We start from the raw sequence: 20,282 nt of genomic DNA, 5'->3' as shown, positions 1-20,282 counted from the left end.
TTTAGTTCTGACTTTCTTTTGCTCGTTTGTTCCTTCTTTGCCAATTGTTATTTGATTTCAGTTGTTTCAGTTTAGTTTCCTTTTGTTTTATTTTGAGTTTTTTTCATGCTTTCTTCTTGTTTCTTTCACTTTTGCTGCTGGCCTTGCCCCCCGCGTTTCAATCACTCCCCAAAGCCAACACATGGCAGAATTACTTGGTGGGTCACAGCCAAGTGCAGACGGCGAGGGGGGCAAAGCGTCTCATGCCTCTGCCGCTGAAGCGGAGACAAAAAAGGATTCCAAAAAGGAGTCCAAAAAAAGGAAAGATTCCAAATCCCAGCCGAATCCAGAGCCGAAAAGGTAAGCGAAAGCGCGCAGTGCACAGAAGTGTGTTGTGGAGGGCACCGGGCTCCTGGGTCACTGAGCACACTGGGCAGTTTGTGTCCCCATGGCGCGGGGAGACCCGCTGCAGCACCGGCGTTCGGCTCATACACTCTCCTGGGAGTTGGATGGCATTTGGGCACCCAAGACCCATGGTGGGTCAGGGCATTGAGATTTTTAGGTGTGTTTAGGAGATGGCTCGCATGGCATGTAAGGGATGCATCCAGGCAAGTGAAACTGGCTGCTCTCATTGCCCCTCTTCCATAGGCAGGGCACATCCCACCAGGAGGCTCCTGTGGGGATAGGACCTGGTTCAAAGCCTTTTTGACTCATAACAGAGAGGAGGTCAGATGCTGGTCATGGCTACCCCGTGTATCTCCTCACAGGGTCCAGCGTAGCCAGAGCTGGAGCCTCCTCTTCATCAGGGGCCGGTGGCAGGAGGTATCTGACAGTACTGGTTGAGGTGACAGCCTCCATTCTCTCCCTGTGGGGCTGGAGAGTTGTGGGCTCAGAAAAGATGTCTTGTTCTAAAACCTGTGAGGCATGTAGACCCCAGTCCTGTGCCCGTACAGCTGCCCAGGGCTGCGCGTGGCTGCTGCACCATGCTGCGGGGCTGCTGGGCACCGCCAAAGGGGCAGCCCATCCACGGATGGGCTGTTTGAGTAATTAATTTAAAATATTCCAAGAAAGGGATGAGACTTTTGCTATGACTTAGCTGTCTTTAGCTGATGGTTGACGTCACATCGAAAGGCTGAAGGTTCCTATTCCTTCGTGGTCACTGCCACGTCTGTGTTGCCTGGGGACTGCAGGAGGGTCGGTGCTGGAGCTGCGAGGCTGCGGCGTTGCACATTCCCACCGAGGGCAGGCTCTGCGTAACGCCCAGCAGCTGGGTACGGAGCCCGCGGGGAGTGCTTTCTGGCTTCTGCCATAGGAAGGTCATAAAATGGGACCACAGGGGGTCTGAGGGAAAACATGACTCTGTATCTTGCGTGTCTGCTATAAGAAATAGGAATATCCGAGTGGAAGAGTCACGATTTCTTTTCAGAAAGCTGCTTAAACCACATGCATCATGCATTTGTGAGCTGGCTGGCAGAGAGTGACAGAAAGCCAATATTTACCCATGCAGTCCTTACTGGCAGTTGCGACGTGTGTAAAGCTGGGTTCGCTATAGCTACATCCCTTCCTCCCACCTGCCATGTCCATACGTTGCTCGTTGCCTTAGGACTGGCCATGCTCTCCCCAGGAAACCTATAGCTCATGGTGGAGCTGAAAATGTTCCATGTAAGATTTGTCGAGGTGGGAGCACACCTGCCCCGGGACCCAGCACAGCGTCTGACACGGGCTCTTGCAGCAGCCGTGCATTGTATTGCCATTGGTATGCATGGTGGTCTGGGAAAGAGTCAAGTTCTGAGACGTTTTTCTGTTTAACAAAGTCTTCTTTTTCTGTTGAAACCGAGAAAGTGTTGATTTTCTTTACAAAAGGAAGTTCCTTCACTTTTAGACAGTAAAAAAAAAAAACAAATGGGTGGTTTAGCTTTCCCCGGAATGAGGTTGGCTGTCAGTCAGAATCTGCCACCCGGTAATGAAGGTCGAGCGGGGAGATAATTTCATGTGGCTATCAATCTCCTGTATTAGCAGCAGACAGTGATGGAGCTGAGGTGGGCTGTCTGTTTGTATCGTGTTTGCATAAGGTCAGGCAGTGAGACAACAGTCGCTCGCAGTCAGCGGGGAAGTGCAGGCGGGCTGCGGTGCGGATGCTGAGGACAGCCTGAAGGTCAAGGCTGACAGGATGACAGGCGTCAGCATGGGGACGATGCCTCCTCGCCTGTCCGGCTCCCGCCTCAGCGACACGGCCACTGCACTGCAGCCGGGACGGGGGCAGGATGGCTGCTGGTGGAAATGCACCTCCAGCTTGGAGGTGACCGTGAGGCTGCAGCAGGTGAAATGGTCAGAATGGGAGTTTGGGGACGATTTGGAGCCCTGTTTCTTTATATGTCACGATTTGGTCTCCTCTCCTCCTTTGAGCTCCTGTAGCTTATTCAGACCCCAGAAAGCCTGACGTAATCTCTCCAAACTGAGGCGTTAATCACTGCTGCTTGCGTAGCAGTCCCCTAAGTTTTATGTTAATTTCATCATTTTCTGAGTAAAAATGAAGTGTAAATTGCTTGTCCAATGTTTCACCTGCTGCAGACCCCTGCATACGTAAGGTGCAGGCTGCCAGGAAGGCAGCGAGTGCTGAATTCCCGCACGGCTGGCTGCTGCCCGGGCGCTCGTTCTTCGCTAAGGCTGAGGAACTCGAGCCCTTCTCACTGTTGTGGCCACTAGTGAGTTGAGAACAGGGTTTTGTCCACCAGGTATCACTGGATGCCATTTGTAAAGTCCTACTGTTGTGAAAGATGGTGTGATTTCTGATGTATCGATCTACGTGACAGGTGAGGAAAGTATAGTGTTATTCAGATACCCAACTGCATGTGCTGCGGGGTTATTGCTGTCTGTCTGCTCTTGGTACCACCGCTGTAGTACCAAGGCTGTTTTGTCAATAGTCCTCTGAAAAGCTAGCGAAGGCAAGAACCAGGAATTGCTTTGAGAAGGCGGCATGATTTGGGGTAAAATTATGAAAGATTTTACGTGACCACCAAGGTCTTTTCCTGCTGCTGTTCCCATGATGGTGGCGGTGCTGCCGATGTTGTTTGACGGCAGCGGGGTGATGTGTTGGAGGAGCCTCGCTGTTCCCCTGTCTGCGCACAGGAGAGGCATTGCAGGGCAGAAAGCTGAGCTCGGCTGTCCCAGGCACAAAGTTAGAGCCTAAACCTTGAGCAGTGGTTCCGGCCCCTTTCCAAGGAGCGACCTTGGTTTCGCTTCTGCCTCTTTTTGATTTAGGCATATAATAACTGTATTTTTCAACTTTAAAGTTGGCACCAAAAAAGTCTCTTTCTGTGCTTGTTAATCCTGAACTTTTAAAAATAAGGCTAAAATATTGATTGTGTAGTTACTAAGTATCAGCAGACATCAAGCTTATCAAAATCAGGAATACTGGACTGAACACCCTCCAGCCTGGTAATGACTGAACACCATCATTTTCTGCAAGTTCTTCGATGACTATTTATCCAAAGTCCAAGGAGCTACAAGTCTCTCTCTTAATTAATTTGGTATATTAGTAACTTGCCCTTTCCTCTGTAAGCTGTATTTTGCAGCATCAAACTTGTTTTCAAGAAGTAGCTCTTTCGTTAGCTACCATTACCATTGGCTTTCATTAGTTTTTGACAACTGTAAGCCAGCAGAAATAAGGTTATTGTCATAAATGTCAAGGAACTGAAAAGTCTGCATCACATATTGGTAATTTTTTCTGTTGTATTCTGATTACATATCTGGCTGTTTCACGTAAAGGCAAGATTTCCCTACAGCTAGTTAAAAAAGCAAAATAGGACAGTTTTGGTCCCTTAAAAGAAGTAGTAAATATGTGGACACCTTATCACAATGTCTTCATCTGCTTTCCTAGTGCTTTGTGTGTAGCTCCCACGTCTCAGTCAGATGTGCAGCCCTGGCTGCAGTAAGACAGGTTAAAATCTGGCAGGGCGAAATGCCATGACCTTTCGTTGGGTGCCGGCTGCGTGTCCCAGCCAGCCCCATGATGAGCTCGCGGTGACACGGTAGGCGCGATGGCTGTCTGTCGGGTAGGATCCGGCATCTGTGCTGAGGGGAGGTGGGTTGCCAGCCCCCAGCAGATAACCAGCTCCGTGCGGCCGGCTGACGTGATTCATTACAATGGGTGTAGGATGGCAGTGCTCAGAAACCATCCGGTTCAGCCGCAGTACATCAGGGGTGTAGATCGCACACGAGAAGCGATGAGCCGTGACTTGGCTCGGTGCTGCAGCATGGAGGAGAGCCCAAGCAAAATGAAGGCAGGAGTTGGGAGGGTGAAATGGCTCCCATGCTCCGCAGCATCCCGAGCAGGCGGCTGGGGCATCGCCCAGGAGAGCGGGCGGAGGGCTGGGCTGAACAAAGGGCTTTCAGCCGACAAGTCGCGCACGGTGTGAATTCCCAGAAGAAAGGGGAGTCGGCGAAAATCGATGTTTGCTGAATAAGCCTTTTTTTTTTTTTCAAGGGGTCTAAACAGGTGGGCTCTTTCAGGTCAGATTTGGTGGGGGCGATGCAGGAGGCAGCAGGCAGGCAGCTGTGATCCTGCCCACGTCCCCAGAGCCAGTCCCCGTGCAACCGGTGGGACTTTGCGCGGGCAAGCCTTCCTGCGAGGGATCCTTTGAAAGCCTATCCTGACACATGCCGTCCAAGGCACTAATCATCGATGTTTACTGTATAGCTCATATGTGCTGCACCTGGCAACCAGCAAGGGAGCTGAAGGCAGCACGTGTTTTATATTTGAGTTGTTACTTAAAAAATCAAATTATTTGCATCAGTTTTTGACATTGTTTTTTTTCCCTTGGCTCTGCATGCCAGGGCTCACAGTGCGTGCAAAGATCTGTTTGCTACGTGTAAGCAATATTTTCCCTAGTAAAAAAAGTGTAGACAAGTTAAACATAAAAGGTGTAAAAGATGATATGTCTTTTCATTTGAAAGCCGCCATGGTACTTCATACAGGCGTATGTCAAAGAGATTAACCCACTGGAGCTGTAGTGTATATTTATAATTGCATACAAATGCATGCTATTGCTTCATATATTGGTCTTTGTTAAAAAATCATTTTGATATATTTGTTTTAGCAGCATAACTAGCCCTGGGGGCACTGAGTATAATTAGAAAAGGGCATGGGGGGAGGCGGGGCTTGCAGAATAAAGCAGTGGCCTTAGGATCACGGGTCCTAATTACAATTTATAATTAACCCCAGAATTTGCACAAGCCATCTAAGCTAAACAAGGACTATCATTTTTGCTCTTTAAATTGCCACCCTTTTTCTTAATTTCACCACCTGCTTTGTTGATGTTGTTGTTTCCATGGCTTAAAACTTAAAAACAAGGGGGGGGATTAGGAAAGTGGCATTTAAAACTTTTCGTATGAAATATTTACAGTAGGGATTTACTAGTTCAGAGCCAACATAGTGAAGCTGCAGCAGGAGTGATCTGAAGCTTGTTTACTTATAATTAAAAATATCCTTATTTATTTTTCCTGCCTTTTTTGCCTTTCAGCTTCTCTCTCTGCCCACAACTTCTGCCATACACCTCAGGTGTCCATGAGCAGGAGCTACAGAGAATTGGGTGAAATCGTGTCTCCACGCAGATGGAGGCATTTATGTTGTCAATCTGAATGCAGAGACCCAAACCTGTTTTGTCCCTCATGCATCTGTATATACCATGTAGATACAGAACTTTTTTTTTCACCCTTTTGCTCTCTTCTCATTCCCCACCGCTGCTTCAGTGTAATAACGACATGGTTGTGGATTGTGTGTGAGAACTTCCATCTCCTGCAGGTGCATTTTAGCTAGCCTTGCTGCTTGGTGGAGGGGTTAGTGCTTCTGTCCGTGAGATCAAATACCAAATATCAAAAGCTGAGCTGGAGACCTTTGCTAAAAAACAAAATTGCCAATAAGCACCAGAACGAGCCAGTGCAACTTGAGCTTCTCCTGGGGATCTTTTTTCAGCCCCATCAGCCACGTACTGGAATTGTCTAGAGCACAGAAGTTAATCTTAAATTATAGCAATGCTAAGCTATATACCCTTTGTGTTCTTGCAACAGGGAAAATAAATATGTTCCCTCAAAAAGATTACATTTTCAAAGTCTATTTGACTTGAATATTTAATTAGGTTTCAAAATTATTCAGCTAATAAATTAAGTGCAGGGCTTTGGGTAGTGTTTTTCCAGTTCTATGTATATCCTGCATTTGTCACTAATTAATGAGTTCCTAATGCTTCAGCTTCTGGGAAGATGAGCAACAAAGATTAACATAACTAGTAAATCTGAAGATGTGCAGCTGGGTTATAGTATTTGAAATTTGACAAAAACATTGGAAGTATTATTATTTGTGACATGGCTCAAGATGGGGGATTGTGAGGAAAGCAAAGATGACAGAACTGGTGCTAACCACTGTGACAACAACTTGAAAAGCAGCCGACATGACATCTTTCCTATCATGCTGCCGAAAATGTCAACTTTGTGAAGGACAGTGAGAAAATGGTTTGCCGAAAATTTGAAAGGTAGATTCAAGAGATGCTCATCATGTCAGATGCAATATAGTCCACAGCTGGGTGAGAAAGGGAGTCCTTGCCATGGTGATGGCTCTCAGTTGGCAGGCCCTTCCAGACATCCGCACTGCTCCAAAAACGGCTACAGCTGACCTGTAGATTGTCTCAAGTTTGCAGTAGCGTAAGACGTGAGAGCAGCAGGCGTTTGCACCGCATGGAGGGAGCAGTGGCTGGAGCCACCGGGTTTGGTGTTCTCCTGGCTCACAAAGACCCTGAGAAAGATGATGACCAGGGGGTTAAGCCTCCATGGTCTACGCACGCCTCGGTAGTTGGGTTGGAGCCGCTTGGGGTGTTATGACTTGGGTGAGAGCCACGTTGGCCAGAGGTTCCCTCTGCAGAGCCTGCCCTTCGTCTTCATGTGGGTCAGGGTTTTCAAAGTGATGCTTCCAGCCCAGCTGGGACACGACGCATGCTGTCACATCAGCCTGTTTCAGGTGTCCACCGTGAGTCTGTTGTGTGGCAAGTGCTGAATAACTGGTTCTGGCAAAACCGAAGCCCTTTGAATACAGTGAGAAACTGTGATTCATGTGAGAGGGCTGCGACCCAACCCGAGCTGTCAGGTCCTGCCATTAAATCTTGCCGGTTGAGGTTATTGACCCAGCAAAGGGTAACATAACTTTCAGACCATTTCCAGCCTACCAGCAAATCTCTGCCAGGGCAGGCGGCTTTTCCTACCTCGTTTGTCAGCGCTGATGCAATTAACCTAGTGACACTCTGTGAGCTGTGATGGGTACAGGGGGAGAACTGAATGCCAGAAGTCAAATGAGGGCTTCAGCCCTGCCCCTTAATGTATGGCATTTATTGCGGGCTGCCTTGAATTATCTGCTCTTCTGCTTGGGAGCAAACCAGGCGCTGTGGGGTGCACAGCATCACAAAAGGCATGAACATCTCTGTCTGAATGTTAAATATTTTATGGAACTTTGGAATAAAAATACATTAAGCATGTTCAGACATGAATTTTTGCTTGATATCTAATTTGGGGTTTTTTGTGGCTTGCTCATTTCTTCAAAATAACTAGTCCTAATTAGGTACTAATGAGACCAGATACATACTTCCAAAATTGTTTATGAAATGTGTTCCCCAGCTGAGACATTTTATCCAAGTTTCAGCCTAGATCTTTTTTCCTATTTTTTTCCTTAATACACAACTGAATTTGGCAAATAATCAAGTAAAGATTTCTGATTAAATGCTGTTTAAATTTAAATACATGCCCTGGTATTCGAGTCTTTTTCTGTGTCCATGTTGCAAGTTTTATTTAATGTATATTTAGCTTTAAAATTTTGCAGTAAATATCATGTACAGTATGCAAGTTCCTCTTCCAAAATGTTTTAATGGTTTTTTTTTCACCTGTGTTGGAATATCAGAGTTCGTATTTATGATATTAAGAGCTTACTAAATGCAGGGTCAAAGAGAAATGCTTCTACAGATTTTATAGCTTTTAATTTTTTATAGCCTTTTTTTTTTCTTTTTTTTTAAGTTTGGGGCCTTTGATTCTTTAAGAGGAAAATAAAGCCAACCAATTAACCCCTGACAGGAGGTTCATTAGAAGCTTTGTAATCCCTTGCCAAGTCTTTTGTATAGCCAAACCAGTCTAGTACTGCGGATTTATGCAGCTTAAGCTGAACACTGGAGGAGGCCTTTAAGTAAGAACATTTGTTCAATTTTAAGACATCTTACATTACCTAAAGAGCGGCTGTGCCAGCAGAGTTGCCCAGGAGTACACAAACCCGTAGACTTTGCTCGCCGGCAGTGGGGAGCGGTGCCGTTGATTGTCTGCCTGGCCGATGCCTTTGGTGGATGGATTAGAGTCGCTCGCTCCTGTCGCCTGGGATGCTGCTGCACAGCGTATTTTGCCGTGTGGGTGTGGGGGAGAAGGAGGGGATTGCTGCTTTCAGCTCTCGGATGGGTTGGCATCGGCAGAGGTACGGGGTGGAAGAGCACAGGGACCACCGCATCATCCAGCCCCGGGAGAGCTTCAGCAGGGTTCGCCTGCACACTGTGCTCTGTGAAAGATGAGAAATACCCCAAGGCAGCAGGACCTGGGTGTCTCACAATGCACTCCTGTGCACTCCTGAAATACAGGGGTGTCCTAAATCGTCTGAGGAAATCTTTCATTAATTGTATCAATGTGCTAATTTTTATAAATTAAAATGAAGGAACCAAAAAGTCATTGCATTTTCAGATGCAAAATGCACGGTCGCTCTCCAGGCACATTTTGGCAGAATACGTTGGAGATGGTTCACTTCAAGAAATCACTATAATGGGGTGATTCAGCAGTTCTGAAGGAGTGCAGAATTTTGTATTCTGTTTGTATATGTGCCTGTTGTCAATATTCTTTTATGCTGTGAATTGTGTTAATTTGGCAGCTGAATTTTTCTGCAGAAATTCAGTCCCTCTTTTGCCAGCCGTGGGCCCGATCCTGCAGTGAGGGCTGGCATTGCGCTCCCTGTCATATACCTATAGATTTAGGGGGGGATTCTGCTTTTTCTGACGGCTCTATCGCAGGAAAAATAATTGGGGAGGGGGGTTTCCACATCTAGATTATCACTTTGAGAGGGGATATTTCTTTATTTGTTTATTTTTGATATCTCGGCAGTGGTGCTGCCGCAACACCTGGGTCTCGGTCATCCTCTGTCCCAGGTCTCTTAGCTGGTGACATCCCTCTCCAAGAGGGCAGCGTCCGTGTGCTGTGGGGGTGAGGTACCAGGGTGGTGAGGTGGAGTCCGAGTCATTCGTGGCATTTCTCCTGCAGGCCTGACGGCATAGGAACTGTGACCGTGGATGAGAAAGAACGTTTTGAAGAGATCAAGGAGCGGCTTCGTTTGCTTCTGGAGAATCAGATCACGCATTTTAGGTAAAGGCAGAGAGCCCAGGCTGAATGCGAGAGGACTCATTTCCTCCCAGCTCCCTCCTATAAGCAGCAAAGCCAAAAGGCAGGTTTTGAATGCATAAGGGAATTTTGCATAAGTGGCGAAGACCTACACAGAGCAGTGAAGCTTGCACTGTAGCACGCTTGTAGCTGGAGAGAGATTTTCAAATATACAGCCTTTAAAGGGTATTTCAAACCATCTTGCTCACATAAGCACTGTAATGCTGTGGATTTTTTCTAAAATTTAACAGAAAAAAAAATATTTTATTCTCTTATTTCTCTGTTCCCCATTGCTCGGTTATCACCCATTTATTTTCCCTTCTCCCTAGCATCCGGACAGACAGGGCTTTCTGCAGGGATCACACTGTTTAGAAGGGATGGATCCTGCCCCCACAAAATGGACTGAATTGCCTCCAGCACAGAGCCGGCCCCTGGGCCGCTTGTGCACGTTTGCACAGACGGGTGATGTGTGCTCGCACACAGGGTCCCTGCGGGAGCCCCTCGGAGCTGCCTCTCACCAGGGACAGTGGCTGGTTCAGCTGGTTACCTACAGCCTGGTGCATCGCGGGCTCTCAATGTCCTTTCCGGAGTGGGTTGGGTTTTTTTTTCCTTTTTTTACAAGGAGATGACATTTAACTCTCTCCTGGGAGATCTAAAAACTCTCCAGGTGACACCCAAATTTAATAAGCTGCTAAAACTATCAGCTCATTACTACCCCATATTCTGTTTTGCTGCCTTAGTGTCCACACCATCAAACCCTTTTGGAAAGGTTCCCTATAGAAAGGCTGCTCGTTCCAGGCAGAGGGACTAGAGAATTGTTTAGGCATATTTAGGAAACCATCTTTATAGCTCTGGAAAGGCTTGTTCACATGCATCTGGTGTGATGTTAACATGATGTGGTTTTCCTAGGTACTGCTTTCCATTTGGCCGTCCAGAAGGTGCACTAAAAGCTACTCTATCGCTGCTGGAAAGGGTAAGTCTAAGAATAACAGAGTGTTTAAATTTACCTGTATTCATGCGTCAAGAAGAGCTTGAGGAACTGTTGGTTTTGCGTAGATGTGTCATTAATAATAGTTGATACCGAACTGTGGGGGTTTAGGTGGGGTGATGTCTCCTGCTTTAGCTCAGAGGCAGGTGCATAGCCTGGCCACTAAATGCAGCTCAGCCTGTGTCCGCATTCATGGCAAGGGTGGAGGATCTCGCTGGCAATCATCCGTGCCACAGACCCTCAGAAGCAATGCCTGGCTGCTGTCCGGTGAAATTCCCATCTTGAGATAGACTTGTTACCCTGAGTGTATGAAACACGCTCACCATCACCCTCCCCATCCCTATTTCAGCCTTCCTGTTGCTCTGACACCCTCCTCCCCTCTGCTGACCCACAGCGTGGCCAAGCCCAGACCTAAACCCAAGTCAATCAGCAGAGCCTGGGAAGGGCATAACATTGCCTGGCACTGGGCAAGCTGTGATAGATCTTAATGCCATGCTGTAAAAAATCAGCACAGGTTTTAGGGCATGCCATAGGGTATAGATACAGAAGGGGAATAATACAGCAGGGGTAGGTCCCACGTCTCAAGCTGGCCAAGGTGACCTTGTAGTGGGTCCTGCATATTGTACACATACCTCGAGAGCCACACAGTGCTAGTGTAGGAATGGAATTTGTGTGCTGGGCTTGGAGAAAAGCAGTTCTGTGTGCCTGATGCCACAACAAATCAGATTTTCTTGTGTCAAGGTTCTGATGAAAGACATAGTTACTCCGGTCCCTCAAGAGGAGGTAAAAACAGTCATCCGTAAATGCTTGGAGCAAGCAGCTCTAGTCAATTATACTCGACTATCAGAGTATGCCAAAATTGAAGGTAAGGCTCTTTCTTTGTGAAATTACAATTTTGTTATGTTTCTAGGCGGCAACTGTGGCTGGGAGCTATTTAAAAGAAGCTCATTTGCTATTTATTCACTTGTCAATAAAACTGATGTGATTCTGAATCATTTTTGTGGTTTTGGCTTTGGAAGCAGTTAAGAATGGAAGCTATGCAAAACGTTTCTTTTTCTGGAAAAGAGAATGGAAACAGTTAAAAGGAACTGTAGCTTTTTTTTTTTTTTTTTTTTTGCTTTTGATCGTTAGTTCATTTGGCCAGTGGTGTAGTATTCAGATTCATGTCGTGGTTTAAAAAAACAAATTGAGAAATACTTGGGATGTCATCTTTGCAGCTGAAGGTATAGTGCAGCTAATTGCTTGTGACAGTGGAGTTCAGGAAACAAATGAAAAATAAGAAGCTGAAAAACTGTTTAATCTATGCTTAATCATTTGTAGCCAATTTAAAATGTCTTTTTTCTGGGAGTGTTTCATTGTCTTTGCAGTTTGCATAGCAGTCATTGATCAGTGATCCCACACTTGCATCAGATTTCTTTCTTGTCACTCTAAATCTGGCACAGCTGATATTATTGACCTTTTAAGTTATGGGAGAATAATAACCAGTGACCAGAGACACATGTAGCCATCAAAAAGACATTTTAAAGCTTGCTGGAGGATACGTGTCAGCTGAAGCTCTACAATCCAGTTGTTCTTTACATGTTAATCAGTATACGTTGGTACCTTGTTGGCTGCTATTCCCAACTTGAAACTCCTACCCAACTTTACCCGGGTTCCCAACTGCTTAAACTTGTATGTTCCAGGTGAATGGTATGTTCTGCTCTAGACTTTGGGTTTCTGTCATGTGTGATGTGAAGCTTTCCCACAGTTGAGATTATCGTTGTTTGCCTCTAGGACAATATTGAGAGGAGAAAAAAAAAAAAAAAACCAACCAAAAAAAAACCAAACAACCACCCCAAAACACTCCCTGATTTGTTCTTAGTTCTTGTTTATGTAAAAAATTGGGTTATTATATGACAAATTGTCCAGGTTCTGTACATGACATGTCCTCTCTTTTTCCATTTTTTGATGTCTAATGATGCAAATTGTGTACCAGTGGTAATGAATTCATTGTTATGCATCCAGTGAGAAACACTTAAGAATTGGGCACTAAAAGGATGTTTATCAACTCTTGACTTGGTAATGAGAGACAAAAATAGAGAGGGAATGAAGGTTTCATAAGCACTGTATTATCAGGCAATTTATGGAAGTACTGAATTTCACAGGATATTTTAATTGGTGTATTCTGTAAAATGCAATGTTTAAATATACTTGACGAGGATGGAGAAGGACTGAGAATCAAAAACAGCTTTTCTGTTGATGGATGCTTCTACCCAGGGCTGGCTCCCTTAGGTTCTCTGTGTAAATATCACTAACTCGTTGGTAAGATTTGCTCTCTTCTTTCAGATAAATCTATGCAAAAACAAACTTTATGATCTGTAAGTAAAAATGCATTCATTTCCAAAGTAGACCAGTTAGTGTGTACTTTTCCTTTTGTGCCTCAATTCTTCTTGGTTGTGTTAATTATCTGCCCTCTTTTTCGCACTGTGACTTTTAGGTCTGGGAATACTTTGAAGCAACAAACCTATTTTTTTCCAGCTACCTTTTGAGAGAAATAGTTCATTCCACACTACCTGCTCTCTTCTGCTTTTCTCCTCCTTTATCCGTGATTGGCCACAGCCACTTTTTGATACTCTCTCTATAAAAGTGGTTGTAACACCAATTTCCAAGCATGCTGGGATTGTTAATTTGAACAACCCAACATCCGCCAGCTGCATGCATCAGGTTTTCTCTCATGAGCATAGTCCACTACCTGTTCAAATACTTCTTTAGAAGAGCAAATGACAAGTTTACCTGGGTGCAATGCGTTTCTGCGTGCCGTACGTGGCTTTGAAATCCTGCTTTCGAAAGCTGATGTGTGAATAGCCATGTGTTTGAGAGAGTTGTGTCAGAGATGCAGAACCAAATCAGTGGCAGCAGTGCTTGAGGCTATGCTTATGAAGAAATACCTGTGAAAGCCTTAGATACTGAAGGCTGAAATCCTTAGTATCTCGGAGCCTTAAACCAGTGAAATTCTATTTCCCTCTATTCATGACGTTTTGATCATTATATTCTTGCAAACAGTTCAGAGCAAACCTCTAGAGTCATGGTCACAGCCTCTCTTGTGACTCATGGGCATGCTGAATGGTTAATCCAGTAGATCTCCAATTTTAACCCTCTTTTGTTTATTATTTTATTTTTTGTTTTTCTTCTTCCTTTTATCCTGTGTGTATCCCAAAATACTCTACGGCTACTTTCCTTTTAACCTAATATAAAGTTTTCCTCTGACCTATAGCCTATAACCTCTTTGCCTCTGACCTAAGCCTCTTGCATGCCCAAATCCTCTTTTATAGGGAAAAAGAGAGAAATGTATGAGCATCCTGTCTTCTGCTTGGCCTCTCAAGTGATGGATTTAACCATTCGTGAGTACCTACCACCCTCCTCTCCATGCTGTCCTCGCTCTTTCTGTTTTCATTACCTCCAGAAAGTCCAGATCCAAACCAACTCACTCTCCTTGCTTCAAGTCTTTTAGCATTGGCTTGTCTGTTGCTTCTGTCTGTGAAACCCAGTGTGAGAAGTCCAGTCACTTTTTATCAGCCTAAACCAGGTTAGACAATTAACCCATCTGTCTGTGATAAACTCAGATTGTCTGTAAGTTTTTTCAGTTCTTCTTTATGTCCGTGACCTGAATGCATTTTTACTTTGCTTCCGTGTAACCCCAATTTGTAAAGTGCTTGTCACTGGTACACAATCAAAGGTAGCAGCTACATCGGGGAGAAGTGAGCTAGAGGTCAGATAAAGGACACTTGGGAAAAGCCATCCCTTTTGCCTGCGTATAAGATCTTTACCCAGTCCTGTGTATAAAATCGTATAAGGCTGTCCTTTCTCTGTGCATCAGATCTTACATGTCTCCTGTCTGTTAGCTCTCGAGCGGAAGGATGCACTTTACTTGCTCTCCTCCTCGATTTTTTTACTGACTCTTTGCACCGAGCTCTGGAGGGGACACCCCAGCCCTGCTGTCACTTGGAGATCCCCTCTGTGTCCCCAGAGCTCGCCCTCTCTGGTTTTCTATTTGTACAGCGTTTTCTTTCACCTCGGTGAAGGGAGCTTCTTTGGTAACCCCATGCCTTGGGGGGGGTGGGGGGTGAGGCCGGGAGACTTTTCTTCTTTTCAAATGTCATATATCACGCATAACTGGGGGGCTGTGCGGTCCACTTGCTCATTAATCCTGCATCTCTGTTCTTGTTTCTCTCTTTTCTCTCCTTGTTGCTTTCTCTCTTTCATATAGAGAATCAAAAGGACGCAGGTGAACAATTGTATATGCATTATAAATTGCTAGGACTGTTGAGTTATATTTATTTTGTTTTCTTTTTCCATAGCTCCTTAAGATATGTACTCCTTCAGGCTGAAAATGGAGATGCATTAATACTTAAGGAGTTAATTTGTGCTGTCTACTTAATCGCCTTTTCCTCCTTCCTTAGAATAGAGTGTAGATTAGAAATACCTTATAGAAATGTAGTACCTTCTTAGGGAAGAGTTTTAGAGGAGAAGCTAAGCTTTGTAAAGAGAAAGTTTCTTGGTTTCCAAAAGAACTGCAGCTCATTTTGGGTGAAAAAATATTGGTGATTTGGCCATTAACTTAACACGCCTAACAAGCACATTTATAACTAAACTAACGTTCATTTTTGTTTTTCATATCTTCTGTTTTATGCCTTGATGGGAGGACTGGGTTTTTAATTTATTTTTTTCTATTTTTTTGTTAATGTGTAACAAACGATCTGGTGGGACAGAAGTCGTGTTTGTCTCTCGTTTATAACCTGTGGTGACATGTAACCAGGCACAGGCTCGGCTCAAGTGCCCGTCTCTTCAGATGGAAGGGATGGCGGAGCTCTGCAGCCCCTGTTCTCGTTTCTGTTGTATCCCAGAGTCCTAGTTCAAAAGTCCTTGAAACCTGAACTGTTCATTTCTTTTTGTGAGTAGATTGTTCTGTTTTGTGGGGGGGAGGGGCGGGGGGGGGGGAAGGATAAGGTTGATTTCAACTCTGTTTGCAAAAAGAAATTGCTTTTAAAAAGCAGTGCAAGTTCTGCCCTGGCTTCCCCAGACCTTCGCAGCTCAAATTCGGGCCGTGATCTAGAGCTATTGCATGACAGTAAAATTAATTTTGAATAGCAATAAATATTTAGAAAATGGAGAATATTTTTTCCTTACGCCTATGAGGCTTGCAAATAAACAAATAGCAAATAGAACAATCCCAGCTATTACCGTTAACTATGGCACATCAAAGTGAGCGCAGACTGTTGTGGTTAAGCACAATAAATGCACTGAGCATTACGCAGTGGCTCGTCGTGTGCTTACAGTTTAGAAATTCAGAAGGACGTTTCTACAGCCCAGCTCGTTTAAAAATAAAACTGCTTCTTCTTCATGCTTGGAGCGAGTGAAAGGACGCAGGGAGTTGTGACTCTGCTGCTTCGTGCCCACAAATCTTCCGTTGTCTTTAAAAATTTTCAGGCAAGGTCAGCAGGACTCAACTTGAAACCAGTTCCTCAGCTTAAGTGGAGTCAAAAGTGACTGGGGTTTGGCCTGACTTTTTATTTATGTTGCCAGAAGCAAGAATAAAAATAAGATGCTGAAAACAACTTCTTTTTAAACACACAAATGTCACCCTTTGATGTCCTTTCTCCTGAAAAGTGTGTAGTCTCTTGCCTTGCTTTAAAAGTATTGAAATAGAACATTAAATAGAACACTATGCTAAAACAATTAAAGATGAATGACTTGCTTGAATTATTAATCAGACAAAACTACTAACACTCAGATTAAGAAGTGCAACCTTTTGATAAGTGTTTGTCTGCTTATTTATATAAGTCAGGAATCCATCGTTCCTTTAGAAAGGAATAACTTCTTCATCCCTTAAGCACAGGATTTGTGAGATGTGCTGCACTGTGTTGGAGTGCTGTGGCACTGAGGGATCCCATCAACACTGGTGCCACTTTGTGCTGCTGGAGTTGGGTACAGGCAGCCTTAGGGATGGTGCCAGCCAAGGCCACAGCTGTCAGTTTGACGATTCATTGCATATAGGTTTTAAGTATATTTTGCTATAAGGGGTTTTTGGTTTGTTTGCTTTTGGACCGAGTATTTCTCATGTTGTGGTTTGGTTTTGGTCTCTGTAAAGAGAGACTTCTCATGGTACCGCTGAGTTGATGCACAGAGAGGAGAAGTGAAGGAGATGTGGGGATGGACGCAGGTCTTGCCTCAGTGCTTACTGCCAGGGTGGCAGAGCAATGGGGCACAGACTGCAAGTGGAAAGTAACTGGAGAGCAAAGGGATCCACTAAAGTCCTATTGCTCTGTCACCAAGGGAAATCAGCTACTCTTGGGATGTCCAGAAATGTCAGGATTTTGCTTGGCTGGCAGCCTCCCACTCCCCTATCCAGGCAAGCAGGGCTGCGGCGGCACAGCATCTCATGACGCTGCGTTGCTGGCATGCGCTGTCCTCCCCAGGTCTGTCCCCCCGGCCAGGCTGGCGGAGAAGCCTGGCTTCCCTCAAAAACACAACCAGCAGTGGTGCCGAGGTGGGTGCAGAGCCAAAACCCCACAGAGCAGCCAGGGGAGCCGTGGTGCCCGTGCAGAGGCAGGCATCTCTCAGTGCCTGTGACAGGCTGGGGACCCGGGTGCACCCACAGGAGAGGGACTGAGCGTGGTGGCTTCGGCTGTGTCAGCCTCGGCTGGCGCTGGCTGTGGAGCATCTTGTACATAGTGCTCGCCCCAGCAGGCGTGGAAAGTGTCCTCAGCTGAGGAATCGGGTGCAGAAGAGGTCGGTTTTTGACTAGAGCAATACAGCAGATTGTTAAGCAGTGGTATTTTTGAAGGCATTTGTACTGGCCCATATCACGGTCCCCATGCTCACTGTACGTCACTCGCCTTCCCTATTTCTGGATGTCAGCCTGGGAAGCTCTGTGCACGCATCCGTAACTCTTAGTGAGTGCACTGAAGGATTAGGAGCTGAGCTGCCTGTTGCTTAACCTGGTCTGAGACAGAGTGATTTGTGAGCCGAGCCACTGCTGAGCAATCACTCCCAGCATTTGTGATAAACCACAAAGCTTAAAAAGAAAATACAATTACGTTCCTCAAATAAATATGGATGCAAAACGTATGAAAACATCAGTCTTTGTATGCAGCAGCGGAGACTGAAGTCATAAATCAGTCACACACTTTTAACTCAGGCATGACTACTACCTGTATTCGTGTGCTGCTGAACTGCCGCTTTATTTATTTCCTTCCTTGAAGCGGCATTTGGTTGTATTTAATGAAGAATTGTTACGCAGCTTTTGAGGTTTCCTTGTGCCCTTTCAAAGGCAGTGTTTATAGCAGTATCAAAGTTATTGCAAGAGCATCAGAAATCGCAAAGATCTGCATTGTGCTGTTATCTTTCTACAAGTCTCTTCCCAACTGCAGAGCAACTTGCTGCCTGAGGCATGAGATACAGTTCTGGTATGCAAAAATTCTTCACGAGGCTGAATAATCATCAGAAAGTCAGGAGATCAGTTCTCTTTTCAGCATGCTGAGATTTGAGAGCTGAATTAGAGTCTCCTTCTGAGTTGAAAAAAAAAAAAAACACATTTCTATGAATGTTTCTTTCTTTTGAGATAACACATCTTATTTTGAAAGAAAAAAATGCCATCACCGAAATCCCTTTCAGATACATGCAAATTCACCTCACAAATATAATAAAAGGCTGCTTGCCTCATCCTCAGGCTAAGTTCCTTATTCTTTATAGTTATCTTCAGAACAGCAGCGCTTTTTATCATTTTCATGATTGGCTCGCAAATGAACACACACATAACACTTGTATTCCAAAGCCTTTGGCAGGGGTTGTGTATTTTTAATTATTAAAGGAAATCATTGAGCCAGTGGCTATGCTTTTAAAAAATATGAAAAGTCAACAATGCTCTTCTCCTAAGACAAGTGCAATTCTCACTGTTGCTGATGTGTTCATAGCACATCCATCCACCAGAAATCACGGTGCTGAGTGAGAAATATGTAGTTTGAAAACCTTTCAGTCTGTAAAGTCACACACAATGAATTGTATGCAATATAAATACCAGAGTAGTGCAGATCTTTTAATATACCTGTTAGATGCATTGCAGGCTGAAGCTTATTGCAAGCGCAACACCATAATTTGCCAAGTAATCCAAGTTTTTGCCAGGATCTTATTTGCAGGTATCATCCTTAAAAAGCTTAAAAACCTTTGGCAGAAGTTTGTCTGGAAAAGACTTTGTCAGGTTGTAAGGAAGGAGGAAGCTGCCCCTGCCTGTGGTTTCAGTGATGGAGGCGTTTAAACCTTAGCCATTTGACACATGAGCAAAATACAAGAGCATTTCTGATGCTAAATGCTGTAGCGAGGGATTAGGAAAAGGACAGGGAAGAAAGAAAAGCCGAAGTGAAACAAAACCTGCCACACACACTGCAACTGATCGCTGGAAAATGCGGTAAAACCCATCCAGCCTTATGCAACTCCCTGGCTCTGAGCAGGAGCCAAGACACCCTGTGAAAGGGTCCTCATGTATCATCTCCAAGACCCGGACCCGGAGAAACAGGTAAACTCCCTTGCCTTACGGGGCATTGCAGTCACTCCCCCATTTCTAATTTACAGACGAAATTAATCACTGTCCTTAGCTAGACCTTAATCTTTTATATTTTCTTGCAATAAAGAGGCAACAAAGAAACATGTGGGTTGGGGCTCACGAGGTGCTCGGTACCCCCAGGAAGGCAGAGGACTTTCTCTCTCCTCTCGTTCGCCTTCAGGTGGTTTTGCAGCCATCGTGCAAGAGCCTTGGATTCAGGTCTAAAAAATTTGAACGCTCAAAAGAGCTGAATGTTTGTGCAGATTGGGCCAGATCAGAATTACATCAAGAGTTTGCTGCTTAACCTGCTGTAATCCCTTGCGGAAGCTTGTTTTCGAGAGGCGGTGGTGGCAGGGAGATGCCAGGAGCAGGGGCACAGTGCTGGGGGGGAGCTCTCACAGGCCTCCCGAGAGAAGTGAAAGCCACCCCAGGGTACGTGCTGACAACTGCACAGCAGGAGCCTCCTCCAAGCTGTTCTATACACGCTGCACTAGAGATCTGTGAAGTCCCGGTGCTGCTGCATCTCTTGCCTTTTCCTCCTCTTCCTTCTCTGTTAATGTCTTTTCCCTAGGACAGAAAACACTTGCACAAGTCAGGCCAGTTCAACACTGTGGGGTCCGGACATCCGTGAAGACTGAGATGTGTTTTTCAATGGGTAGCTGTTGAGGAGGCAGGGGATGGACTCACGTTTGAGGGTGCTTGAGGGTCACAGCACTGAGAGATGGCAGTGGGATGCAGTTCTGAGATGCGATGTTATCCTGGCTTTGATGCTCTCAGGAGGAGCTGTCTTTCTTTGACGCTCCCAGCTTTGAAGCCTGACGGACTCCCCTGGGTGGCGAGGGATTCCCACCACGCAGTTGCCAGGTGTGGGTGGGAGGAGGTGTGTGGTCCCCTCTCCCCATGGTCCCTTCCCATCTGGGGATGGCGGCACAAGCTGCTCTCCATAGCGATGGGCAGTAAAATATTCTTCCTATATCTACACGTTGAACTCCGGAGCCATCAGTGAGCAGCCAAATTCTTGCTTGTGTTTTAAATTAGAGTGGAAGTCATGAGGCCAATGCCCAAAATGCAGTTATTTTTGTTCACTTGAGGCTGAGAGGTTTGCTTCTGGGGACAAAGCCACCTTTGGTAAACGTTGAACAAGGATCAGCATGACTCCAGAGACGAACGAATAGATTTGCTTTTCTTGTTATAAGAAAATAACAACCAAAAAAAGCTAGAAACCAGTAGCTTAAAACTGAGAGTCTGAATTAAATCATTACACAGCTTAAAAGACTAAAAATGTGTGTGTGT

General features: G+C 45.3%; 1 protein-coding gene across 15 annotated transcripts in view; it reads left to right on the top strand.

Annotated features, from left to right (window-relative positions):
• CADPS (calcium dependent secretion activator) overlaps positions 1-20,282 on the top strand; it is a 220,391-nt gene that overhangs the window by 138,549 nt on the left and 61,560 nt on the right. For 6 of the 15 annotated variants that reach the window (XM_080382924.1, XM_080382923.1, XM_080382920.1 and 3 more), the window contains exons 14-18: positions 175-339; positions 9,307-9,408; positions 10,333-10,396; positions 11,153-11,276; positions 14,658-14,675. In XM_080382924.1, coding sequence (XP_080239050.1) covers positions 175-339; positions 9,307-9,408; positions 10,333-10,396; positions 11,153-11,276; positions 14,658-14,675 — 473 coding nt within the window. The remainder of the gene's footprint in view (positions 1-174; positions 340-9,306; positions 9,409-10,332; positions 10,397-11,152; positions 11,277-14,657; positions 14,676-20,282) is intronic. The other 9 variants (XM_080382917.1, XM_080382916.1, XM_080382912.1 and 6 more) reach the window with 3 other exon arrangements.

Source organism: Falco punctatus (assembly GCF_963210335.1).
Source record: "Falco punctatus genome assembly, chromosome: 4".
NCBI classification, from domain to species: Eukaryota; Metazoa; Chordata; class Aves; order Falconiformes; family Falconidae; genus Falco; species Falco punctatus.
The sequence above is the reverse complement of the archived record's forward strand: the minus strand, read 5'-3'. Positions and strand labels throughout refer to the sequence as shown.